Source organism: Nomascus leucogenys, chromosome 18, assembly GCF_006542625.1.
Source record: "Nomascus leucogenys isolate Asia chromosome 18, Asia_NLE_v1, whole genome shotgun sequence".
Taxonomy (NCBI): Eukaryota; Metazoa; Chordata; class Mammalia; order Primates; family Hylobatidae; genus Nomascus; species Nomascus leucogenys.
The window spans coordinates 42,277,682-42,305,157 of NC_044398.1; the positions used below are offsets into that span (position 1 = coordinate 42,277,682).

General features: G+C 50.9%; 1 protein-coding gene across 2 annotated transcripts; it reads left to right on the top strand.

Annotated features, from left to right (window-relative positions):
• The first annotated feature begins 1,595 nt into the window (after window positions 1-1,595).
• Window positions 1,596-27,147, top strand: TMEM72 (transmembrane protein 72). Of its 2 annotated transcripts, XM_030798459.1 has the most exons (5): window positions 1,602-1,872; window positions 18,080-18,146; window positions 22,157-22,228; window positions 23,795-23,934; window positions 24,800-27,147. In XM_030798459.1, exons 1-5 carry the CDS (start codon window positions 1,803-1,805, stop codon window positions 25,276-25,278), a joined length of 828 nt encoding a protein of 275 aa, XP_030654319.1. In that variant the 5' UTR covers window positions 1,602-1,802; the 3' UTR covers window positions 25,279-27,147. The 2 variants fall into 2 exon arrangements, with proteins under 2 accessions (XP_030654320.1, XP_030654319.1); XM_030798460.1 differs by lacking the exon at window positions 18,080-18,146 and having other exon boundaries at window positions 1,596-1,872.
• Window positions 27,148-27,476: the final 329 nt, after the last annotated feature.

The window sequence follows — 27,476 nt, forward strand, 5'->3', positions numbered from 1 at the left end:
AGGGTAATCTTTATGGAATGCCATGATTCTTGATCAAATTAATCAATCAAATTAAAATAATTTTAATAGCAAAAAATATCTGTTCATTATATATGTTGAGAGTGTATCATCCTCAACCAAGAAAAATGCAAGCCAGGCACGGTGCACACCTGTGGTCCCAGCTACTCGGAAGGCTGAGGTGGAAGGATCACCTGAGCCTGGGAGGTTGAGGCCACAGTGATTGCGCCACTGCACTCCATCCTGGGCAACAGACAAGACCTTGTCTCAAAAAAAAAAAGAAAAGAGGAAAGAAAGGAAGGGGAAGGGGAAAGGGAAAGGGAAGGGGATGGAGGAGAGGGGAGGGAAGGGCCAAACTAATTGTGCTTGAGTTTTCCGTTATTATTGGCAGACCTTGGCTTTCCATGGTTCAACTTAGGATGGTGTGAAAACGATGTACGTTCAGTAGAAATTGTACTTTAAATTTTGGATTTTGATGTTTTCCTGGGCTAGCGACATGCCCTACAATATATTCTTACATGAGATATTCTACACTTTATAACATAAACCTTGTGTTAGATGATTTTGCCCAACCATAAACTGAGTGTTCTGAGCACGTTTAAATAGGCCAGGCTAAGCTCTGATGTTCAGTAGGTTGGGTGGATTAAGTGCATTTTTAACTTAAAATATTTTCAATGTCCGATGAGTTTTTTGGGACATAACCCCATCGTAAGTTGAGGAGCATGTGTATTGGGTTTGCTTGGAGTTTTTTTCCTTATTTGGTTGTTTTGTTTTCTATCTTATATGAGCAAAGGGGTAAAAGATTTCAGAAAAACACCTGAGAGATAAATCTTAATACCATTCAATCCAGCACATCCGTTAGTAAATTAAGAATGAGCAAAAGCCCACCACTGTCCATGTGTAAAGGCTGGGCTCCCCGAAACAGCTACAGGGACACTCCAAGTACTTCAAAAACACCAATTCAGCCAAAACCTCACATTTATTTTCTGCAAAAGTTACCAAGGCTCACAGACGCCTTTGCGTTTCCCCAAGGTCACCCGGTTAATTATTGACATAGCACCTCCCCTCGCAAAGCAAAGAATCAAAATGATTTCCCACGTCCCAGGTTGGGATGCATGTTAATGAGGAAGGAAGGCCTCTGCCTGGCGGGGCCTGAGCTAAGTATGTCTAGTCAGAGTACAAATCCGGGACAGACTTGAAAAGCTTTCTAATCCACCTATACGCGAAGAATAAAGCTTGGATTTCAAAAGTTGTTTCTACTGGTGATTTAAAGACACACTCCTCTCTCCCATATGCACACAAGCACAGACCTGCAAGAGCACTGTCCCCTCCAGAGCCTGACACTCCAGGCCCCCAGCAAGTGTGAAATCCAGGTGTGACTTTCTAGGCATGGCCTGGTAAGGAAGGGCCTGGCCTACTCCTCGGCTCCCTCCTCCCAGCCAGAAACGGTTAATTGCCAGCTCCAGACTGCCTCCAGCCCAGCCCTAATCGCCGATCTCAGGCGGCTGGGCTGAGCAGCTCCAGCCCAGGCTAGGGTTGTGTGAGCAGCGGGAGCATTCTTCCAAGGTAATGATTAAGCTGAGTGCCTGGCAAGGGCACGGGCTGAGAGCAGGGAAGGTGAGCCCTATTCACACCTCGGCCAGGCTGCAGTGGCCAGGACTGGTTTGGGAAGGCAGGGCCCCAGTGTGCAGGGGCCCCAAGCCAGCAGCCACAGCCTCCTACCTACACAAGAGTGTTTGGGAGCATCTCAGGGCCAGAGACTTTGCTGCCCGCCCTGCCAGGACTTTGTCCTCACCCCTGGCACCATGAAGCTCCAGGTGTTCTGGACTGGGCTGGAATACACCTGCCGGCTCCTGGGCATCACCACTGCTGCAGGTAAGACCCCGCCTCCTGGCTGCTGATCCTTGTACACTGGCACCGCAGATAGGGCTGCCTGAGGGGTGGGAGGTGGCCAAGAGACAGCAGGCACATCTGGCCACTTCTGTGCTTCCATTTTTTTCCCAAGACCCCCAGAAACACTGCTCTGTAGAGCAGCAGCAGGTGCAGTGGGGTGAGCCTAGGGCCAGGGACCAGAGGGCTGGGTGCTGGATCTTTGCTTGGCAACTCACCCTCCCTGTGACCTTGGGAAGCCTCCAGATCCTCATCTGCAAAATGATTCCAGGGGTTCACCCCACCTACTCAGAGTTGTCATGAGATGGAGGTGGAGACAGAAGGTGAAGGTAGAAAGGGCTGGGCCTCACTGTGTAGCTACAAAAGGTCAACTGAGCTCATCCTGCTTTACTCAAACCATAGCCCTGCCGCATGGAGAGAGAATTCCCAGTCATGAGCAGCTCTGCCCTGGGGGGACAGGCTGAGCTCGGCTGGACATGGAGATCACAGGCTTCCCTCAGGCCCATGCTGGACCCTGTTAACAGAACACCCTGTAGGAACCCAGACCCCTCTCTGAGGTCTGACTGCAGGAATGCACTGTGGTCTTAGTAGCAGAGATGCTTCCCAGAGATGCTGGGCTCCCTCCCTCACCCAGCAGAATCACAGGGCTGCTCAACTGGCCAGGAGGGCAGACTGTTAGAGCAGAGCCCACAGCCACCATCCTGAGCCCTGCCTGCTCACTTCCCCAGGGCAGGCCTGACCCTCAGCCCCATTCCTCCTACAGGGCCAGGATCTGTTTTGGGAAAGTGAACAGGCAGAATTCTGAGCCCTTAACTCTGAGCCACATTGTCCCTTGGGGACAAAGAAGAGACACACCCTCTATCAAAGCCCTTCCCCACCACTGGGCAAAAGCTTACCCACAGGTCTTGCCAAATGGGAAAGTTCTCCTAGGTCAAAATCACATAGTGCTGGTTCCTGCCCCAGCCCAGTCACTTGCGTGATATATGACCTTGGGAAGCCCCTGACCCCTCTGAGGCTGCACTTTCTGATCTGTATGATGGAAATGCTGGACATGCTGGCCAGGTGTTTGGACAGATTAAGGATGCAGGAACTGAGCATGGCTAAGTGGAACTGAGGATGAAAACCTCTCAGCAGAAGCCCCCATGACACACTCCAGACCTCAATGGGAAGCTGGGTCATTTCAGGAGCACTGGGCTGGGTTCAACCATGAGCTGGCCAATGGGCTCTTCCAGCAGTTAGGCCGTGAGTTAGATCATGAAGGGCTGCTGGATGGTTTAACCCCACCCCTCCTGCTACAGGATGGGGCACCTGAGCTCAAATGCGGGTGGTGACCTTGCCCAAGGTCATGCTGCATGTCAGAGGGACAGCCAGCCTGGAGCCCTGGTCCTTCAACTTTCACAAAGGCCAGGGCTCTGGCCAAAACCTTCCCTGTCTTCCAGAGTAGGCAGCAGGAGGAGGTTCAGAATTGCTCTGCTGAGGCTCTGAGTGGAGGCACTGATGGAGGAGCCAGATCCAGCCACTTTCAGAAGCATGTTGCCATCTACACATAAGGGAATGATGGCCAAGATCCCCAACAAGCAAACAAGCCATCCTGGGGAGAGGAAGGCCACCCTAAATAGGTTTCCGTGTCTGTTGATTTGAGTCCACCCTGCTCCCTCTAGGCTTTGGTTTCCAAATCTGTAAAATGCCAAGAATCCCAGTTTCCCCAGCCACACTCCACCCAGAGCTGAGGCCCACCTCCTGTCGAGAGGCTGTTCTAAGATGTATGTAACTATGCTTCTAATGGATTAGCTAGAGACAGTTTAACAGTCTGATTTATCTCAGTCACCGGAAGAGTCTGCAGCCCCTGACACTCCCATACGCGTGCACATGGGGCTCGTCTTAACCACAGCCTTTATCTCCACACAGGGACTGCTGTTAATGCTGAGAATGGGCCTCCCTCTTGGTTTTGATAGGAGATTCAGACTAAAAATAGCCATGAGCTCCCTTCTAATGGCCAGGCTTTCAAATGATCTTGCTTGGGCTTTCTAGAGTGCTGGGAGCAAGTGGGAGGCTAGAGAGAAGGGTTTGGTGTTCTTGGGCAAATCTCGAGTTTCTTCCAGCATCACTGAACTCCTGGCCTATTTCCAGTACATAAGATTTGCAAATTCCTTATTCTCCTAAGCCTCTTTTTTGTTGAAATCCTCTGTTGAGAAATCCAGGCTTCATTTACAAGGGCACTGCTGCTAGAGAGGAAATAAGACCGGAAATAGAGGGCCTCACTTTGCAGAAACCCTAGGGAGGTAGGGAGTGTGGATTTCTTAAAAGCTAGGAAGACATGTGACCCAAGGGCACTCAGAGTGTCACCTGCGGGGACCAGGCAGCTGCTAAGAGGCTACAGCCTCTCATTAGCAGCCTCTTCCCTGGACCCCCTGCAGACAGGATCAGGGCTGTCAAAAGCACTGAGGGCATCTGGTGGGTGCCTCTGCCAGCATGTCAAGGCCCTATGACTGTAGATGAAGCCACAGCCTTTGGATGAAGACTCCTTAGGATTCCTCGAAGTCCCGCAGACCATTCTTGCCCCACCTCAGTGTCCAGCCCCACATCATGAGGGGTCGTAGAGCACAGACGGATCATTGCCGCCACCAAATTGGGATAAACAGGCCTTGGGTAGTTGCACCTGGGTGGAAGTGTTTCTAAAATTAGAAAATTCCCTCCTTCTGGAGCAGTCATGTGGTTTCCAGGACATCACAGACCACTCACGCATTGTTTACACCGGGTTCATTTGCATCACCTCCCTGGCTCGGGATGTGGGTGTGGGGGGCAGGCGCCCATGGGTCCATGTGCATGCATGCGCCCGTGTGATGTCTAAGTGCCTCAGTTGCTGAGACGCGGCATCCATTGCTGCCCATGGAAGCAGACACAGTTGGGAAATGGCACACAGGCTGTGAGCACTCCACATCCCCCTGTGCGGATGCCAGGGCTCCCGCCTGTCAATCCCTTAAAGCAGGTTCTCCCTGTGTCCACTGGAGACAAGGTAGATGTCCTGAGTGTGAGACTCAGGCCCCAGAGGAGGCTCAGCCCTGTGACAGGTTCTCGGCACAGACCAAATGGCAGGAAAGGGGTCCTGGGAAATGGGTTTAACTGAGCCTGGAGCACAGTGGTCCAGGGCATTCCTCTTCTGTGAGATGAGAAAGGACCTGTCCCACAGCATTGGTCCCAGTTGGAGGCTAGGAAGGCAGGGTTGGCTTCCCTTTGAACTTCAGTCATCCTCTTACCCTTTAACCTCAGGGGAATCTTGAATAACTCTCTCGCCACTCCCCAGCTCCTGCTGAGGTGGCCAGGAAGAGCATGGGAAGAGCCCTCTTTGTGGGGCAGAGGAGGCACCTCTCAGGCCATCCAGGCTGGGTGTGGAGGGAATAGGAGACATGTCCCTGGGCCCCGCCTTGGAGAGAAAGCTCTCCCCTCAGGCTGTGTCCTCACACAGAGATGTGCATGGGCTTCCCCAAAAGAGGCTTGCTCAGAAAATGTCTCTGGGCACTTGAGCAAGGCCTCCCAATTTCCCTCAGAGCAAAGAGGCTCCAGCTTGAGGCCCCACTGCCCCATCTCCAGGGCTGAATTTCACTCTTCCAGCCTCTGCCCAGAGCAGGGGTTGCTGAGAATGAACATGATCATTTGAGTATTTACTCAAATAATACTCAAAGCCCAAGCTTTGCACTATGTATTTTAAATGCAGTATCACATTTCATCCTCCTGTCATTGGAAGCATCATCATGTTCATCCTCATACCCACTGTACAGGAAGGGAAACCAAGGCCTGATGGAGTGAAGCATCTTGCTCAGGGTCTCACACTAGGAAGCAAGAAGACAAAGTTCCACCTGATGATGGTCTGCTCCTGAGACCCCACTCCTAATCGCTATTTCCTCCACCTGAATCAGGATTAAAAAGCATGTCTCATAGTATTTTGATGACCCCAAGATGCAGGATGCAAAACACACAGAGGAGAGCAAGAGAGGCTTGATCATAACTTCCCCATCCTCTACCCTCATGCTCCTGCCCTTGGTCAGTTCTGATCAGGCAGGTGGGGTCATGGTGAGGACACAGGTACACTGAAGCACATAGTGAAGGGTCACCAAACACTTTCTAAATCTCAAGACACCAATATTCATTGCAGCTATCCATTCTCTGTCTCAAGATTGCCACACATGCTTTAACCAGCACCACCATGACCTTCTCTAGCCAAACCTGCTCCTGGAACCTATCTGGGGACAGACAAATCTGCACACATTTCCAGAGGGAACTATCACAGTAGGGCTTGCCTTGATGGGTCCAGAGGTGCAGGACTGACTGCATGCATTACGGTCATTGTCTCGCTCCAGCCCCACAAATGCCTGAGAGGCTGGAGTGCTGGGCTCAGTCCCATTTTACAAATGAGGAAACTGAAGCTCAGAACACTGAGGTAACCTGGCAGAGGTCGCATGGCCAGGAGACAGAGATCTGGTGTTGAAACTCCACTCTGTACAAACACAGGGCTGTGTTATGGCAGCTCCAAAGCAAAGGGCATGGCAGAGCCAGCAGGGCATGAGGGGATGGAGGCAGAGCCATTCTGAGCAAACTCTGCTTGTCAGGCTGTTTCTCACAAATTGAGTGCTTGGGATCAACCTGGGATCACTGAGGGGTTTTATTTTGTTCCAGGTTTTGGCCCATTAACCTGTTTCTCTATATAATGGACACGGCCACATTTTCAACTGCTCCCATGCTTCCCACACAGAGCATTGGCTTATTAATGTAGATTAGGAGAAAAGAAGTATGTAAAACCCAGCTGTTCTCATTATATTTTAAAGGATACAGCAAATGCGTGGTTTGACCTTAGCCCTTCAGGGAAACATCAAAGCCTTCAGGAAAACAAATGCTTCTGAAGCAGCCATATTGGGCTCTCCATGCTGATTTCACCCCTCTTACATGTATATCCCCATGACCACCTCCTGCTGTTTAAGAAAGCGTCACATACTCCAATGCCTCGCAAGAGATTTATCACCCAAGTGAGCCCACATTGCATTTTCAGACCTTCCAAGTGAATGTTGACTGTTTTCCTTTTCTGTTACAATTGGCTCCACAAGTAAATGGAATCTGCCTCCCTCTGTTCCCCCCACCTACCACCAACAGGCAATAGGATTTGGTTCAAACATTTCTTTTTTCACAACTTTGTGCCTGTGCCTTGCTTCTAGATTTATAACAAGAAATCTGAAACTTCAATTAGGTTTCATTTACTTGGCAAACTGTTGCTGAGTCCCCAGTCATGCAGTGTAGACACATGGATTAGAATGGCAAGAACTTGCCCTGTGGGAGCGCATGGGCTGGACAGAGAAGCAAACTAGTAAGTGCACATTCGAGCACCAAGCACTGCAGCGTAGTGTTTGGGAGGTGGGTCTGTGTCCTGGGACAACCACTGTATCTACCCTCTGGAGTTGTGAGGGCTCAATGAAACAATGGCTAAAGTAGCAAGCTGCCTGGCACATAGATTCTCACTCAGCATGGGCTAATTTTAGAGGAACATGCAGGGCATGGAACTGTGTACCATGAGTTATTGGCTGCTTTTGTTGGAAGGAAGAAGAAGGAAGATCCGAGGAAAGAAGCAAAGCAGTATGTGACTTATGAGGCTGGAAGGAGGAAGGGGCTACACGGTAAAGAGCATTATACTGGGAAACATTTCCCATCACATTCTGAGCTTGGGTTGTGAAGATCAGCCCACAGGAACTTGGCTATTTCTACACCACATATAGTAAACCAACCAGAGGAAAGATGGCAGCCTTGTTTTATTTCTCATGGGATGACAGCTCTTTCAAGATTGTCCTGGGTTCTATTCAGCCTTCTGAAGAGGGCTGTGAACAAAAAGAAATGTTGTCTGACATAAGTGGCTGACACTGTGAAGAAGGGGCTCAGGAAGCCCCCCAGGAGGCCAGGTAATGGTCAGATGAAGAAGCCTGGTGTGTGTGGAATGGACAGAGAACAATGGGGGCATGGACAATGCTTTCTGGAAGCCTGCCATGTGGATGAGTGAGCAGATGCATTCTCCCTGAACACTGAGAAGGAATAGGAAGTGAATACCTCAGTTCTCCCTGACATTGAGACCTGGAAGAAATTTCTCCTGTGGGCCTGTATTGGTTGTTTCCACACTGCTGATAAAGACATGCCCAAGACTGGGCAATTTACAAAAGAAAGAGGTTTAATTGGACTTAGAGTTCCATGTGGCTGAGGAAGCCTCACAATCGTGGTAGAAGGCCAGGAGGAGCAAGTCACGTCTTACATGGATGGCAGCAGGCAAGGAGAGACAGCTTGTGTGGGGGAATTCCTCTTTTTAAAACTGTCAGATCTCTTGAGGCTTATTCGCTATCATGAGAACAACATGTGAAAAACTTGCCCCCATGATTCAATTACCTCCTGCCGGTCCCTCCCACAACAGGTGGGAATTCAAAATGAGATCTGGATGGGAACACAGCCAAACCATATCAGGGTCCTTACAAGGGAGATGCTATTCTACGTGGGAGACACTATCCTCAATAGTGCCAATGAACCATGTGGGTCTGCAGAGTCCTTCCTCATCACCAAAGAGTGGGGTATCAGCACAGATGGCCTCACAGGTGAATTCTACCAACACTTAAGGAAGAAATTTTTATTCCACACAAAGTTTTCCAGAAATTTGAAAGGAGGGAATACTTCTCAACTCATTCTATAAAATTAGTATTTATGTGGGTACCAAAACCAAAGATATTACAAGAAAACTATAGACTAATATTCTTCTCAATATAGATGCAGAAATTCTAAGCAAAGTTTTAACAACTACAAATATATTGAAAGAATGATATATCATAATCAAGTGGAGTTCATCTCAGAAATGCAAGGTTGTTTTCATATTTGAAAAATCAATTAATGTAACTTACCATGTGTTATGGACTAAATGTTTGTGTCCCCCCAGCCAAATTCATATGTGGAAATCCTAACACCCAAGATGATTGTATTAGGAGGTAGGGCCTTCTCTGAATGGAAATAGTGCCCTTATAAAAGAGATCTGAGAGAGCTCCCTAGGCCCTTCTATCATACAATGTGTGGTAACAGTGAGAAGACAGTTTTCTATAAGCAAGGGGTCCCTCAGATACCAAATCTGCCAGCACCTTGATCTTGTACTTCCCAGCCTCCAGAGCTGTAGGAAATAAATTTCTGTTGTCTATAAGTTACCCAGTATATGGGATTTGGTTATAGCAGCTGAAATGGACTAAGACATCATATTTAAAAACTAAAAAAGAAAAACCATATTATCATCTAAATAGACACAAAGTTTTAAACAAAATCCAACATTCTTTTATGATTAAAATAAAACTATCATCAGCAAACTAGTAACAGAAGGAAACTCCCTCAACCTTAAGAGGTCATTACAGAAAACATAGATCTACTTAAATGTAAAAGACCAAGTGCTTCCTCCTAAGATTAGGAACAAGGCAAGGGTGTCCACTCTACCACATCCAGTCAGCATTGTACTGGAGGTTCTAGCCAGTGCAAGAAGCAGAAACAAAATGCATACAGATTGTCCAGGAAAAAGAAAAATTTTATTCACAGATGATGTTATCATCTATAGAAAATCTAATAGAATCTACCCAAAAACCTACTTGAGCTAATGGAGGAAATAGCAACATTGCAGAAGACAAGCTTAATATATAATAATCAACTGTATTTCCATACATTAGCAACAAACAATTAGAAAATGAAATCTTTAAAAATACAATTTATAATAGCATTGAAAATCTGAAATATTTAGGGATAAATCTGACAAAAGATGTAAAACAAACTACACTAGAAACTAGAAAACATTGCTGAGAGATAACAAAGAAAATCTAAATGAATGGAGATGTATCTTGTTGATGGGTCAGAAGGCTCAATATCATTAAGACATCAGTTCTCTCCCAAATTGCTATACAGTTTCAATAGGAGCTCAATATGAAGTCTCTTCCAACTGAATGTCCAGAAATATCTGCCATGAAATCCTTCCCTTTTCCCACACTGTCTCTGAACCCTGGCTCATGTATGTCAGCTGAACTGATCTCCACACATAGGTAAACCTCCCCACCGTGCTTACTGTTTGCCACAACTTCTGAGCTAAGAAGCCTGTGGCTACTACCTTACTGTCCCAGTGAATTCACAGCAACTGTTTCCAGCAACTCTGTAGTCTTGGAAATGGTACAAATCTAGCTTTTCACCTCTACGCTGGTGGTGACCACCTCTCCTGGACCATCCATGCCCATTGTCATCAGCCTGGAGCATCTTTCCGTGAGGTGTCCTTGGAGACCCTGAGTCCAGCAGGAGATGAGAATGAAAAGAAGCAATAAACATACATGGTGGGTTCTGAGGCTGCCCTCAGCAACAGTGAGTACAAAATTCTCATCCAATGCCCAGGGCATCCAGTGCCAAGGTTAGTGTGGCCTCTGATGACTGTGAAGCATCCCATGTTGCCACCAAGGGCATCACAATGAATGCAAGACATATGTCACAATTCAACCCATGGAGTCAGAACGGGTAAGCAACTGTGGATCATGAGGTCAGCCCTATGGCAAAAGCAGCAGCAGCCTGAGGCCAGGGGAATATCCCCTCAGTAGGCAGCCCCACAGATGGCCCCAGCCTCAGGAACACGCTGGCCTGAGCCCCGTGGGGTCCCTAGCAGGGTTATGGAGGGCTAACATAAGAGATGTAGAGATAGATGGGAGTTTGGGTCACTTACATCCCAACTGGGCTTTGAGAAGGGACCTCAAAGTAAATTAGTAAACAACAAACAACATCGGTGCACAGGGAACAGCTTTTTGGCCACAAAAAAACCCACAAGTGTGTTAATGGGAGCAAAGGATGAGAATAAACCCTCTCCTTCCACTGCAGAATACTGATGGGAACTGCCTGCCTCTTATAATAGCTTTCCTAGCCATCATCTGCATTTGTGCAACACTCTCATTTACTTAGACTGAGCAGTGTTGGGCACCTTTTTGCATGTTTTTATTTTCCCAATTTTCCAGAAGAAGATGCAGACCAAAGAGTTAATCACTTTCCTGAGGATGCAGGACTCGGCTTTTCTGATGTAGGCCTCGTATTCTTTCTGCTCCAGTGCAGCCCCCTCCTAGCTTTCGTCCACCCATGCTGAGACCAGAGCTCCAGGATGAGAAGGATACTCACACAGTGGCTGCCCTGCCCAGGGCTTGTACCACAGGCCCTTGGCCCAGGATCTCTGATCTCTGCTAAGCCTGAACTACAACAAACAGCTCAGGAAAGTAACACAGAAGCAAGCCCTGGACCCTGAGAGAAGAAAGTTCTTGTACCAAGGTTGGATCTGGCCCAGACAGGAGGGACAGAGACTGGAGGGAAGGAGCTAACAAGATGAGAGAGGCCAGGCTTGTCCATGAATGGCTACATCAAGGTGCAATGCAAGGCACTTCCTGGGATCATGCAGGGAGTGAGACAGAGGCGTGGGGTGAGCTGTGCTGGAGTGGGCATAAGGTACCTCTGTTGGGCTGGGGTGAGAGTAGCTAGGGAGCCTGAGGTGGGATAATAGGGAGGGATGGAAGGAGTCAAAAGCCACTAATGGCGGCGTGCCCCTCCACCTGGGCAGGAAAGACAGCACAGCCAGACTGAAGCACGTTTCAGGGCAATTATTTCTTGTAGAGAATTTGGTGTCATAAGGCTCTGATTCTGCGGGTAGCAGGGCCTTTGTCCCATTGTTTGTCTCCATCTATTGGCTCCTGATCATTGATCAGCTAAATCCAAAGATCAGCTCTTCAGTCCCTGGTCCCAGCTCAGGGTAATGCCCTGGGGGTATCTGTTCCAGTGAGTTGCTGATTCAGGCCAACCACTTCCACACTGGACTAGCACCCTGTGAAGGCAGAGCTTCCAAGACACCAGCCCCACTGCCCTGTGAGAAGGATGGAAGGCCAGAGCGCAGGCTAAATTCCAAGAGGAGCTAGAAGCCCGCAGGCCCTGGGCCTCCCAAATCTCTAGATGCCAGGGCCAGAGCTACCACTCTCAGAGCCAGGGAAGGGCCTACACTGCCCCTGAGGGAGGGAGTGCCACCTTGGGCTTAGACTGAGGGCCACATTAAATTACAATGAGGCCAATTTAATTTTACAATAAGTACCCCCTTAATTTTAAGAGGAGCACCTCCTTCATTTTAGAACACCTCCTTAATTTGATGGCAAATATCTTCTTAGTTTTAGGGAGAACGCCTCCTTAATGAACGAGCACCTCTGTAATTTTAGGAGGTGTGCCTCCTTAATTTTGAGCCCTGGTGTCTTTCTGGGCCCACCCTGCTCCTAGTTCTCCGGGTGCCATAACTTCTTTGTGTTTAACAGAGAGCCCCACCTAAATCTGAATCCTGGCAGAAACCTAAGGTCCACAAAACAAGGAGTGGGCCGTCCTCATCCACAGGTTGAAGTGAGGCCTTTGAGAGGGTGGGGGCCCACCTGTGCAGTCTCCGGGAACAGATGCTCAGCAGACTGGAGAGGAGCTCCTTCTTACCTGTGCCAATCCCATTCTTCATTCAAGCCCCCACTAAATTTCAGGCCACACTTCATGTTCACCTCCTGCCAATTCTGGAGATCAGTCCCCCGGAAAAAAAACTTTTGGGAAACTCCAGGCCCTGGGTGAAAACACTTTGGGGTCCTATATCTATGTCATGTGGAACTGTGATAACTTCCAAAAATATTTTATTCCCAGTACAGTCCAGTCAGCACACCAGGCTAGGAGCTTCCACAGCCAGGCCCAACGTGGCTCTCTGGGGTGAGTGTTGGATACGGTTCATGAAATTCCTGCAGCAAGGAATCTCACTTCTTGCTTTCTTCACTTTTTCTACTGAGAATGTTTGCAAAATGCAACTGTAGGAGGGACCTGCTTTGGATGATACAGGGTTCTCCTCCACAGATCCTCTATGAAGTCTTAAGTTATAAAACCACCAATAGGATTCCATGACCCAGTGGAAGTCCCCAGACACCATCCCTATTCCTAGGAGCCTGAATCTCCAAGGCTATAGGGCAGGTGCTGCAGGACCCAGAAATGCTTACTCCTGAGGAGTCAGAATATAATGTTTACTCTAAGGAGTCAGGCCAGACACAGAGACTTCTACGCCAAAAACCTCAGGTGGCTAGATGACTGAATAAGCTGCTTTTCCAGTTACCCTTGCATGGCTGCATAACAGCCCACTATAAAACCTAGTGATATAAGACTACAATCATTTGATTATACTCAAAACATTGTGATTCGGAAATTCTGGCAGAACGCGGTGGAGGCGGCTCACCTCTGCTCCATGATGACTGGGCCACAGGTGGGGTCACAGGTAGGATGGCTGGCATGGCTCACGTGGCTGAGGTGGCTCATCTGGTGCTTTGGTTCTGATTGTTGTCTGGGTCCATCACTTCCAGTCTGTGTCACATCTGCTGGAGCTGGAATGTCAAAGATAACTTCTTCCATCATTTGTCCTGTGCAATGCTGAACCAGCTGGGGTTGTTGTGCCTCTCTCTCTCTCTCTCTGTTTTTCTTTCTCTCTCTCTCTTTCTCGTCCTTTCTCTCTTTCTCTCTCTCACTCTCATTTCTCCCTCTCTCTTTTTAGAAGTCTCTCTACAAGGCTGGCTTGGGCTTCCTCACAATATGTCAGTCTCACTCCTCAGGGATTAGCAGGTGTGTCTTCACAGCAAAACCATTCTTAGCCAACTTTCCTGAGAGATGGCAGCCAGCACATCGCTGAGAAAACTGGGAGACCTTAGAGTTGGCAGTTCCCACTTGGGAGATGTGCAGATGAAACAAGATGTACGGAGAGGGCCTACTGTCTACATGGTGTGTGGTGGCACCTGGGTGAGAGGCAACAGGGCTGACATGCCCAGGAAGCTTCCAATCCCAGACACCTCCTGGCCAGCCCACACCTCTGCCCCCCTACTGCCCAGATAAAGTCCAAACATCAACATGCAATGGCAGGGCATGCCTTCTGCTTTATGCCTGGGAAGCCTCCTTCTCTGGGTCCCCAGACAGAACAGACCCTCCACTCTCCTGGGTCTCTATGCCAAGCACCTTGCTGTGCCACTGGACAGCAAAGCCACCTGCACCACACCACCAGGAGCCACAGCCAGAACTGTGCTTCAAGCCCAAGTCAACAAAGAAACTAGCAGATACTCTGTGCTGGGAGAGGGAGTGGCCAGGAGCACCTGGAGCTGGTCTCTGTCCCTCAGCCACCACCAAATATCACCGAAGTCTCTCACCATCTTCACAGGGTCAGGGAGCTTTCTGAAATATCAATCTAAACACGAGTCCCTTCTGCTCACGCTGCAGAGCCCAATATTTAAGAACCCCACAGTCACCTTGATCCACATGCACTGCCCATTGCCCCCCACTGTGCCCCTGCTTCTGCTGTTAGGGGCCCCCACACCCTGCAGTGCCTGGCCCCTCCATCTGCACAGATCTATTCCTGCTGCTTTCCTAGTCTACTCTACCTTCACCTTTATTCATCTTCCCTGATAGTCCCACGAGTGGCCCCTCCTGTCTGGCCCCAGAACTCCTGGGTGAGTCCCTCGTCCAGCCTGGGTCACTGCGCTCGCTGAATGCACTTCTCTCAGTCCACATCACATCTCTCCTGCTGGACTAAGCATACCCCAGCCATAAGCCTAGTGCCTGGCCCAACCGGTAACCACAGAAGACCAGGTGGGCCTCGGAGAAGTGGCCAGGAGCCACCCCCCAAGGAGGGGGGGCCTGCCGCTCCCAGCAGAGCTGCCTGAACATCGAGACCAGAGGCAAACAGAGCGGGGGACAGAGGAGGGACTCGGTGTGAGTCCGTGTTGTTTCAACCTGGCATGCTCTGCATCCAGGAACACGAACCCCAAAAGTGGGAGGATTGAGCAGAAAGTGGTGACCCGTTGGCCTGGATATCAAAGGGCTTTACAGCCTCCCATGAGCGCCCCACTGATCCTCTTCCGCCTTGGGTAAATTGAGGAGCCATACTCCTGGCTCCCCACACTCTCCTCCTCCTGCCAACTGGCATCCCTCAGTCTCGGCAGGCAGAATCCTGCTGGCTATGGTTGGGAGGGAGCTTGTGGGAGTGACCCCATGCCCCTTAGTACAAAGTGGCTGACTGGACACTGGCAAAGCTGTCAGGGCCAAGTTGGGGGGAAGTAGTCGCCTCTTTGCATTGATCACCTGACATCTATCAGGCACTAAGCCGTGCATTTCAGACTCCAATCCAAGCAATTTTCTCCAGTCCAAACAACGACTCTGTGAGTTGTAACTTATTCTGCCCCTTCCACAGATGAGAAAACACAGCTTGGATGAGTTAAGTACTTGCCACTTGTGTGTAATAACACAGAGAACTGGGATTTCCATCTGGCTCTCATTTCTCTGTTGCCATTTTTTGATTTTTTTTTTTTTTTTTTTTTTGCAAACCAGCACTGTCTCTACAGTGTTCCTCAAATGCCCCTCTGACTGCTGACCCTCTGTTTGTCTAAAGAGTACAAAACAAAAGCCATCAAAATAGCTCTCCACATGCCAAACGGGTGCAGGTCAGGAAAGAAGCTGAGTTCCCAAGACCCTTTCCTGCCATCTGCTGGTCGTCTGCCCCAAGGCCCTGCAAATTGGCCAACATGACATGCCACGTGAGTGGAGCCCATGCCTGCCCTACAGAGTGCTCAACGCAGGCATCAGCCTGGAGTCGAACACCCCTTCCCAGGCCCAGGGCAGGAAGCACTTCTTCCCCAGCCAGTGATTCACTGAGCACCCGTGACACGTTTGGTATCAGTTAGCTCCCTACGGTCCTCATGACCACTGTGTGCAGGAAATATAATGAGGAAACTGAGACTCAGAGAGATTGGGTGACTGTGCTATGAACTGGGAAATGAGAGACTGAAACTCAGGATCTGACCTGGGCCTCCATCCGTGGTTGGTTGGTTGGTTTGACTTACATTCTGTGTGCCTCAGTTTCCTCTATGTAAACTGGGGATAACAAGAGTACCTTCTCATAGGACTGCTGCAATGATTAAAAAAGCAAATGAATGCTGGGTGCTGAGAATAGGACATGGCAAAAACCAAATAAATGGCCATTTGCCTGCACAACACACATATACTCACATACACTCACATATTCACACATGCACATTCACACACATACACACTTACACACACACACACGCACACATATATACTCACACTCACATATTCACACAGGCACATTCACACACATATATACTCACACTCACATATTCACACAGGCACATTCACACACACTCACATGCACACATATACTCACATACACTCACATTCACACATACATTCACACATGCGCTTACATACACACCCACATACACACACATACACTCGCACACTCACATATATACTCACATATGCACATATACTCACACACTCACACATGTACACACACATACACTCACACATGCACTCACAAGCCTACCCACACACACACGTGTCCACACATGCACACACACACGTGTCCACACATGCACGCACACGCGTGTCCACACAGGCATGCACGCATGCTGGCAGGCAGTGGGTAGCAGGAAACTGCACACCACCTAGAGCTGGCTGCCTCCACCTGGTCTCTAGGCCCTCAGTGTCCAGCATGTATCCTTGAGTGAACTACACAGGCCACTGAGCCTCACTGTCCTCCTCTGTAAAATGGAGAGAGTGGGACTCCTGTGCCACGGGCCTGCTGGAAGGGCCGGGATGTGTGCAACATGATGTGGAAGCTCTGAAGTGCTCTATAAGTTTGGACTTTTCAGTTAGGCTGACACTGCAGGGGGATGTGGCCCACTAGCATCATCTGTCCTCGCCCCAGGTGAGCCAGCAGGGCAGCTGGAACCTGGAGAGGGTGGGAGACTCGGTGTCTGCCTCTGGTGAACCAAGGGACTGGTGGCACGTTAATGTGGGCAGTCGCCCATGAAGCACAGCAGAGCCCCAGAGCCCTCCATCCATCACTCAGAAAACATAACCGCCTCTTCTTGCCTGCCTAGATCCAAGTGCTCTGTCCCCTTTCCCCTGCCCCGTATCTCCATGATTGCCCATCCCACCCCCCACCCCCGGAATCGAGGGGTGGAGTGCTGGTAGCTTCAGTGCAAGGCTCTTCCCTGCTCTCTAGAAGAGGCGTTTCAGCATTGGACGAAGGGCCCCCATCAGCTTGAGACACGAAGAGATGGAAGCCCACACAATGTCTCTACCAGGGAAGAGAGGAAGCACCAGAAGCCAGGAAGCTGCGCCACGAGCAGCAGGGAAGAGGGGCCACCCCCGGGCAGCCAGGGATGACAGCCCAGCCCACCATCTTTGACTGGGAGGAAGAGAGGATGAAGCCACCCTTCAGCACACAGCAGGGGCATCATCAGAGCCCAGAGAGAAATAGAGTGAGCAGTGTAATCAGTTAGGAACAGAAAGACTTCTGGTCAGCAGGCCGATGCACTGCCCCTGGAATGTTTCTATCTGGGACTCCAAGGGTCAGTGCTGTGCTGGTTGTGGGAAGCCATGGGAGCAAGCGAATCCCTGTGCGGAGAGCACCCAGAGACAGCAAGTCTGGAAAGGCAGGTCCGAGATGAAATTCACCTATGACAAATGAAAGGTCAGCACCAACTGCCAAGAAAGGGGAGGAGGAGAGCTGAAGTTGAGTAACATTTCCTTGTCAGAGCAAAAGCCCAGGGGTTTAATCAGCACTGGGTCCAAAGCAATGAGCAACGAGTGTGACCTGCAGCCACCCCTCAGCAAGCAAGACCAAGGCCACACAACAGCAACTGGTGACCCAAACAAGAGAACAGGGCTGGGGCAGGACCCATCCACAGCCAAACACTGAAGCTAGACACACAGCACACACTGGGGTGGGCCCCAGCATGTGACAGAACAGCTGTGAACCAAGGGGCTGGTAGCACATTAGTGTGGGCAGTCGCTGGGGGCACTAAGGGTGGCTGCTCTGGGGAAGCTTAATCAGAAGACCTCTGGGCCTCTGCCTGGAGTTCCAGGGAGCAATCCAGGAGGCTTCCTGCTCTCTTGCACCTTGCTAGTCACAGCTGCCTGTGTCATGAAGAGAAGAACCTACCTTGGCTGTCAGTCCCCCGAAAGAAGACACACTCCACAGCCAAGGTACCCTCAACAGGGCAGTGCTGTGGTATAGAGCACCAGGCCCACTCTTCCTTCTCCTCTTGCCCCTTAGTGTTGATCGGCGTGGGCACTGAGACCTTCCTCCAGGGCCAGTTCAAAAGCCTGGCTTTCTATCTGCTGTGAGTATGTGTGCATGTGCCACTTTTGACCTGCAAGTTCTGCTCAATTCACCCTACATCTTTATACTCAGAATAACTCAGAGCAGTCCTCTTCCCATGCGAATTCCATCCTATCTCAGGGGTGAAGGGAGTTGAGGGGGCTCTAGAATAGCTCCTGGTTTGTGCAGACCATCCCATAAATCAATGAATTACCCTTTCTACCCACCCATCCATCCATCCACCAGTTCATCCAGCCAGTCACCCATCTATCCATCCATCTGCCCATCCATTCATCAACCCACCTATCCATCCACTCACCCACCAATCTATTCACCCATCTACCCATCCGCTTATCCATCTATCCATCCATCTACCCATCCATCCAGCTACCTATCCATCTACCCACCCACCTCTTCATCCACCTGCCCATCCATCCATCTATCCATCCATCTACCTATCCACTCACCTATCCATCTATTTGCCCACCCATCTATTTATCCATCCACCCACCCATCCATCCATCTACCCATATATGCATATATACATACACACACCCATTCACCCATCCACCCACCCATTTATCCCTCTATCTTCCAATTCATCCAGCCAGCCACTCATCTATCCATCCACCTGCTTATCCATCCATCTATGCACCTACACATCCATCCATCCATCCAACTACCCATACACTCAACCATCCATCCATCCACCCACCTATCCATTTATTCACCCATCCATCTATTCATCCATTCACTCACCCATCCATCCATACACCCACCCGTCTATCTATCTACCCATCTATCTATCTATTCATTTACCCATCCATACATCTATCCATCCATCCATCCATCCACCCACCTATCCATCCATCCATCCATCCACCTACTCATCCATACACCCACCCATCCATGCATCTCATCAATCATTTATTTATTCAGCAAATATTAATTGAGCTCTTGTTTAGAGAATGGGGAGTCAGGTCAAAGGAATATATATTTGAGCTTCTCTACATGCCAAACACAGTTAAATGTCTTAATTGCATTGTTATTTAACTTTCACAGCACTGTAGGAGAAGGGCATATTGGCCTAGTTTTACAGATGAGAAAATTCAGAAAGAGTAAGCAGGTTATCTCACGTCACCAAGCTCATGAACAGCAGGATCCAGATTCAAATCCAAGACCCTTTTGTTCCCCAGACAATGTCTTTTCTTCTCCACTATCAGCTACCTCTGTAAATGTGTCCTGGCAGGAAGGTAATCCCTGTGCAGTGGTGTCCCAGGGGATTAGAAGAACCTGGGTCTCAGCCCCAGCATCTCTGCAGCCCCATCCTGAGGGGCTTCTAGCAGTTTCTTCCTAATGATATAGGAAGGCTCTGTGTTCTAGCCCCCCAAATCCTGAAGAGCTTACTGAACTGAGAAGCAATAGATAACAATTTGCCAGGCTGCCCCACAAATGTCCTGTTCTGCCTACAGGGTCCACCAGGCTGTGACCTCTACTCCCCTCCCTCCTCAGGATCCACCTCCACCTTCAGGTGGCAGCTGACCTGTGCTCTTAGCAGCCTCCACTCTCCCACCTCAGGGCAGGCCCCTTGCTGTGTTTGGGGGCTCACACCTGCCATCTCCCAGATGCAGTCCAACCTCCGAGCCCATTTCCACACTGCCATCTAGACACACAGATCTCTCTGACAACCTTCAAGGGCTTCCACCACCTCTGGTCCACACCCTGTGCCATGTTCTGGCCTCTGCTTCACTTCTTGCCACTTATGTACAGCCAGAGGCTTCTGACTCTTTTTCAAACTCACCAGCATGGCCTCGCCTCCAAGCTTCACTCATTCTGTTGGGTGCCCAAGCACCTCCCACCCATTTCCACCTGCCCAATGCCTGACACTCCTTCCTGGCATTCCACCCTGGCAATTGTGCCCTGAGCCTGGAGCCCCTGCTGGCTGGCAGTGACTTCTCCTGGTTCTGAACACCCTCCATGTCTAACTGACCATGTCCCTAGCCACTGTGCACCATTGCCCTGGGATCCAGAAGCAGGCTGGCCTTCCTCCTCTCCAGTGGGTCCCTAACTCTCGGGTCAGGCCACAGCAGGTGAATGCAGGCTGCCTTCTGCCCAGAACCCTGTTTTGTCTCTGTTTTGAGGGGACCTTATGCCCATGTGGTCTCTGGGAGGTCCAGTCCAGCCTGGGGTCCCCTGCCCCTCGCTGTGCCCTGCTCTCTAACACCCGCAGGATCAGCACTCAGTACCTGCCCTGTCTGTCCCTCCCTACCACTCAATAGCACCAGACAGGAAGTCTGAATGAGTCACTTTATTCCCCAAGCCTTGATATACCCCTCTGTCCCAGGGCATAGAAAAAGGCAGTGGCAATTATTTTGCAAAGCACATGTCTTGACGTGCCTGTTAGGCACACAAGCTCTGGAGCCCGAGTGCTGGGTTCTGATCTTCCCCGTGCTACTGATAAGGGGCCATTGGTGATGGGGCAAACCTTTCTGTGCCTTAGTTTCCTCATCTGTAAACTGACAGTAATTATAGTGTTTATTATAATATAATATAGTGTTTATTATAAAATTATTGCAAGGACTAAATGAGTTGATATTTGTAAGGCCTTTAGAACTATGCCTGGCCCATAGCAATCGTTACGTAAATGTTAGTTATTATCATTTTAAAACTGAGGGGTAAGAGTTAGGCTGACACTGGGAGACATAGAGAGTGAGAGGAGTGGAGATCACTAAATGATCTAACTAATCACAGGCAGAGAGAAATGATAACTAGAATTGAAATAATCACTGTGTGCCAAGCATGGACCTAAGTGCTTTACAATATCGTTTAATTCTTAGAACAGTTTTACTGTTGATGCACTATAATAACCCCAGTTTACAGCTGAGGAAACTGAGACACAGAAAGGTCACACCTCTCACCTGTGATCACACAATCTAGAAACACCCATGGCTCCGAGGAAACCCTGACCCCAAGCCACCTTCTGCACAACACTATCCACTTTCATTCCTTCATTTATTGCAATGCTCATTAATGGAACCCAATAAGCCCAACCCACTGTGAGCCTGGGCTGTACAGAAGAATTAGACAGGGAACGCCCTCTGGGAGTTCACAGACTGGTGACTCTGGTCATATGATACCACATGGAGAAGTAAGAGGAGGTCACCAGACAGACTGCAGAGGGAAGGGGAAGGCCTTCCAGGAAGAGCTCACTTGTGCAAAAGCCCTGTGGCACCTGACAGCTTCTTGTGTTGTCAAGGGAACATGGAGGATAGGCAGTGAGACCCTCCGTAAGTACATATTCCATTTCCAAGGATTCTGATGTGAGTCTAGGGGTGGCCTGGGAGCCATGAATTCTACATTCGTCAGGAGATGCTGATTGCAGGGTCCCTGGACCACACTGGGAACACGAGGAGCCTTTGAGGCATCCTGTATCAGGAGGAACATGATCAGATTCAGGTGTCAGGCAGCCCAGAGTGACACAGTGGGGGAGCAGGAGATAGGGCTGGGGTAAGTGAGGAAGTGGAGCTGGTGCAGGGGTCCAGGGGGCAGGGCCTGAACCCAGGCAATGCCCATGAGGTCAGAGAACAGGAGCGATTTGGAAGGTATTGAAGGAATGTAATCAACAGCTCCTGGTGACTGTTTGGACAATAGGAAAAGGAAGAAGGAAAGGGTCAAGAACAGGTCCAGGTTTAAGGCTGGAACACAGGCAGTGGGTGTCCATTCTGGTGACCAGCAGGTAGAAGGACGTGCCTGCCAGTGTCACACAGGGTGCCAGATGAAGGCCATGTCACCTGCTGACCACGGTGCCCTCCCCACCCATCTCTGAACCCCAGACCCCACCTCTCCCCAGCACGGGCCAGTCTGGAACAGGCCATGGCCTGGAGACAGCGCGTGGTGAATGTTGTCTGGGGGAATCCAGGTCAGTCCACTGGCTGTAGATGTGATGTCAGGAGGCCACGTGTGAGAAGACAGCCCTCAGGAAAGCGAAGGAAGACAGAGGCGCCAGCCTCCCTCACCTGTCTCCATCTACAGGTTTACAGGAGCTGCTGTCTCCATATGCGAAGGGGCCTACTTTGTGGCTCAGCTGCTGGCCATCTGCTTCCAGTAAGTAGTCTCCAGAGAGACCCCTCCATTGTCCACCCCAGCCCCAGACACCACAGGTGTCTCCACCCAAGAGCCCACAACCAGGGGATGTCCTGCTCCTGAAGCCACTGTGGACAGGAGCCTCCCAACGAGGTACAGCCAGCCTGGCCTGGAGGTGGGCACAGGCCTACGGGGCTCCATTGCCTTCTTTGCCCTGGTCCCAACCAAGAGAACCAACCGACACATTCATTCAGGGCCTGTCCTTGCCCAGAATCCCCAGAAAAGTCCAGCTCCCCCTCACCAGGAGCAGCCAGTCACTGAGCCCCAGTGTCTGAGCCATCTGCCATGGGGTGAGGACCCTGCGGAAGGCCCAGCTGGGAGTGAGTAGACCTGGGATTGGGAACTGGCTCTGTCTCTTCCTAGGGCCAGGGGGCAAGTCAGGGGCGGTATGTCTCTACACCCTTTCGTGGGGCAAGAGTGCAGACCCTGCAGGATCTCGTGAGGCCCTTCCTGCTTCTCAGCCTATGCTCAATATGTGGAAGCTGTTATGGATGAGACCAAGGACTGTGGCTCTCAGAACCTAGACACTGGTCCCTGGGTGGTCAGTGAGAGAGCCAGTCTTCAGATCCAGCTGTCCCAGCATCTTGCAAGGCCACTGGCTGCCTCTCAGGCTCACCAGCCCTAAGGCAGAAAGCTTTCCACTTTCTGCTGAACTCCACTGCCAAGGCGTGCTTGAAACTTCAGCTGGGGAGAAGGCTGGGGAGGAATGGACCCTGGGTGGAGTCCACTGCACCCTGCCACCATACACACGCAGGAATGGGCACCAGGGGGCACCAGTGAGCCATGGCAGTCCAGCTGGCTGGGCATAAGAGCAGTGCTTTGGGCCACCTGGACAGCCTGAGCACTCCCTCAAAGCTAGAGGGGCAGGATGCGGCTGTGCAGAGCCCCAGCTCTAGGCCAATTCAGAGGATGAAGGTGCTGGGTCTAAAGGCAGGCACTTGCCCCCTGTGAAACATGGAGGCAGCGCCCCTGAAGGAAGCTGCTCAGCATCAGGCTTCTGCCAGGGCTATGTGTGGTCCCTGTGTATACAGTTAGAAAAGAAGCCCTGCTGGGCCAACACTCTACTGTGCCTAGGCAAGGCTGGGTGAACAAGGCACAGCTGGGTGCCAGCCTGCTCACTCACCTGGCCAGGCCTCTTGTGCAGTGCACTACAAGCACAACTGTCCCAGGCAGGTGGCTCCCGAACTGCACACTTTCTCTGCATTAGTGCAGACTTCGCAGTGAGCCCTGAGCCTCCAGCTGTCTTCCTCACTAACTCATGCAGCATCCTGAGAACATTTAACTTGCTTCCCCCTCGACCAGAAAAACAGGTCTGGGCAGCCTTCCAAAAACTTGTGGACCCTCTAGAGGGACTCAGGAAAATCCACTCATTGTGGAACCCACACCAAGGACTGCTAGGGCTTCCTGTTCAGCCAAGGCCCACTGCAGAGCATGCCCACAGCAGGGCCCGGCCCAGACTCCATGGCATCCGGTCTTGCTGGGGTTTTCCTGGGACACATTATGGTAACCTGGACTCCCTCTCACCAGGTGTCAACCAGAGTCCCTGGCAGGCAGAGTAAGGGAGAAAGCCCACTGGCTGGGCTGCTTCCAGAAGTTCCTGGCCTACCTGCTGCTGTCGGTGGCCTGCTTCCTCCACCCGGTCCTGGTCTGGCACGTGACCATCCCAGGTAAGAGCACAGGGGTAGAGATATGCAGCCCCAGCACAGGTGGACTCTGAGCAGGAGGAGCTGAGCCCCTCCAAGTCTAGCTCCAGTGGTGGCTCCAGGGACCTTACCTACCCCACTGCCCTCTCTGACCTAGAGGGTGGACATGAGGAATCACGGGAATGCCAGACATCCTCCATGCTGACCAAATGGCAGGAATGTCCCAAGAAGTGCATCCTTCCTTCACAGAGCCGTCCAGAAGTGGAACCGCAAAGGGGACCTCACCTTTCCTCCCACTGACCATGTGTGGTCTGAGCCTCCAAAGGGTGTGACATGGCCACTTCCCTGCCCAAACCTTTCTGAATCTCCCCAGTGCCTACTCATTCAGCCTGGGTTGAAAGGCACTTCAGGGTGGGACCCTAGAAAATCTTCACAGCTTCATCTCCTACTTCCACTTCACTAGGTGCACACCACTGGCCAGCTAGTTTCTGATCACAGAACCCAGGATTTCTTGCTCCCACCTCTTCAGTTTCATCCATGACCTTTTCTGCTAGTGTCCGTCTCCCCTCTGCTCCCTATCTGTGAAAACTGTGCCCCCTCCTCATGAACCCATCTACAATACAGGGAAGACAGCCCTCCAGGGAGACCACGTTGAAAAGCAGAGCCTCCATCCTTCCTGCCATTTAGCATCCCCGTCCCAGCCTCCAAGTGGACCCCCAAATCTGATGTGGGGTGTGAGGACAAGCCAGGCAAGAGGGCCAGGGCCACAGGGGCCTGTGAATGGCCACACAGTGCCGGGTTGCCAGGGCCCTGCTGCACGACATGCTTGCAAGGGCTCTGGATTTTTTCCGTGACTCATCTATAGCCCTGACCTCTGGCTCTTTTCCAGGCTCCATGCTCATCATCACCGGCCTGGCCTACTTCCTTCTGAGCAAGCGGAAGAAGAGGAAAGCTGCCCCCGAGGTGCTGGCCTCCCCAGAGCAGTACACAGACCCCTCCAGCAGCGCTGTGAGCACCACCGGCTCTGGGGACACAGAGCAAACCTACACCTTCCATGGGGCCTTCAAGGAGGGGCCCAGCTCCCTTTTCATCCACATGAAGAGTATCCTGAAGGGGACCAAGAAGCCCAGTGCCCTCCAGCCCCCCAACACCCTGATGGAGCTGAGCCTGGAGCCAGCCGACTCCCTGGCCAAGAAGAAGCAGGTGCACTTTGAAGACAACGTGGTCCGCATCGTCCCCTCCCTCGCCGAAGGTCTGGATGATGGGGACAGTGAGCCAGAGGAGACCACCTCTGACACGACACCCATCATTCCCCCTCCCCAGGTCCCGCTCTTCCTGTCATCTCTTACAGCCACTGGCCTGTTCTGAGCACTTGCTCCAGCCTGGAGGACGCTCAGTGAGGGGTCTACCTAGCTCAGTGTCCCTCCCTGGAGTTTCAGGGTCTTCTCGGGTCAGCTTTTCAAGGGGTAACCAGACACCCCCACACTGGCTGGGCCCCTGAGGCCATCAGGAGGTGTGACTGGCCAGCATTTCTGCAGAGGCCTCGAGGGAGGCACAAACAAGGCTCACGCCACCTCAAGCCAGCACAAGCTCCTTCCTCCTGGCCACAGGTGGGGAACCCTTTTTGCTTCCCCAACGAGACCATCACTGCCACTGTGCATAAGGCTGCAGGTGCCATTGACTCAGCCCAGAAGGGACAGAGGATGTCTGCCCAGCAAAAGCCTCTGGGCTTTTCATACTCCTGACCCAGGGCCCAGCACTCAGTGAGGAACCTATGGTCCACCTATCTCTGAAGGCCCAGGGAAGTGTCAGCAACTTAAGCATCTCTAAGGCAGGAGAAGGTGGCCATGGGTCTTGACAAACCGAGACTGCTCAGGGTCGGGAGGGGAGGCTGCAGGCCTCTGGTGGGAGCAGCCGGGCCGTGGGCCGCATTCTCTGCATGCTCTATGGCTGGGGCTGAGCTGCTCAGGGAAACAATGCCACTCTACTGTGGGAAAGCCAGGCCAGATGAGCAAAGCTCATTCCAGAAACATGGCTGGGGACTTCCAGCCTCCTTACTACACGGCCTTTCCAAGATTCCAAGTTGATGATGCAAACTGAAAGCAGTGAATGCCAGGGCCCAGAAGGCAATGTCTGCTGTGTGCAAAACCACAGAGGCTGCCCAGGGGTGGCACAGCACAGAGAAGTGGCAGTGCCATGTTTAAGCACCTCATAGCAGAATAGGTGATAAATATAAATTTCTTCAAAATGGAAGGAAGTGGGGGGGAAGAAGAGGAGGGAAAATGGGAGGATATGAGGAAGTGGGCACACAGGCAAGTTCTCTGCCATGAGGCCACGGAAGTGACAGTTAACCCAGAAGGAACAAAGACATCTGAATCAGATATTCCTTTGTAAATCTGTAAAGGCTTTGCGATATAGGCTTTACTTCTAAAAATTGCTGTCGGGTCCATGAGGCTGTTGCCAGGAAGAGCAGACACACCATTCTTCATGGCAACTGCAGTGATGGAGCAGTCAGGAGGAAGAGTCCTGTGGCTTCTCAGTCCCTGTGGGGGCTAACGCCAAGCTCTGTAGAACGAGCCTTAGAGCGCACACTCTACAGTCTAATGACAAACTTGTGTTTGTGCTTGCACACGTATCAGTGTTCCCTGCAGGATATTTTACAAAGGTATGAAAATAATGGCCAACCAGAAGCTAGTATCAGTTTGGGGCCTAAATGCAGCAGGTGTTGCTGATAAGCAGATAAGCAGAGCTCTTCCTGCAGTAGCCCAGGTCTCACCAATCAAATGACAAATGGCTAATCAAGACATTCCTGCAAGCCCTCGATGGTGAGAGCCGCAGAGCTGCTTCTTCAGCTGCCATCAAGGCAGGACCTCAGGACCTGACTGTCTACAGTCAGGGAAGAGTGAACAATATGGGATATGGGTATAGGTAGGTGGTAGGCAAGGATGGTGCCCCATGGCTGATGGGCCAGGTGTCTCAGGCAGGTCCCCTGTGCACAGAAAGAGCCTAAGTGCAGAGGAGCCAGGCGTCTTTCCCCTGTCATCTGTGGAAGGGGAATGCAATGGCCACAGACACCCCCATGGCACAGACATGGCCAGCCTCTGACATTCTTGTGCATCAGAGTAGCTCTGTCCTCAGAGCCCCAGTCAGCAGAGCTGGATGACCAGGTCGCAAGAAGCAAACCAGGAAGTGTGATGTCAGAGCTGTCAGATCCCATGTAATAAACACTTCAGTAAACCCAAGTGTGGAGTGTTGTTTTGGGTGTGTTTTAGAGATGTGTGTTGGGAGCACCCTTTTGGAGGTGTCTTAGAGTGTGCGCTGGGAGTTCCATCATGATGCGATGGAATTCTGAGGCACCTAGGCTTCCTGGAGATTGTCATCAGTTAAGAGAGTGTCTGCTGGTGTGCGGCATTACAGGACAATTATGATCTTACCTAGGTTAGTAAAGTTCTCAAACACTCATGGCTACAAAACAAAAAACAAAAAGCTGGAGAGAGACCATTAAATAGGCCAGAACTCTCACTCATCAGTGGACCAAGCAAGAAAATGGCATCTTCCTCATAAGC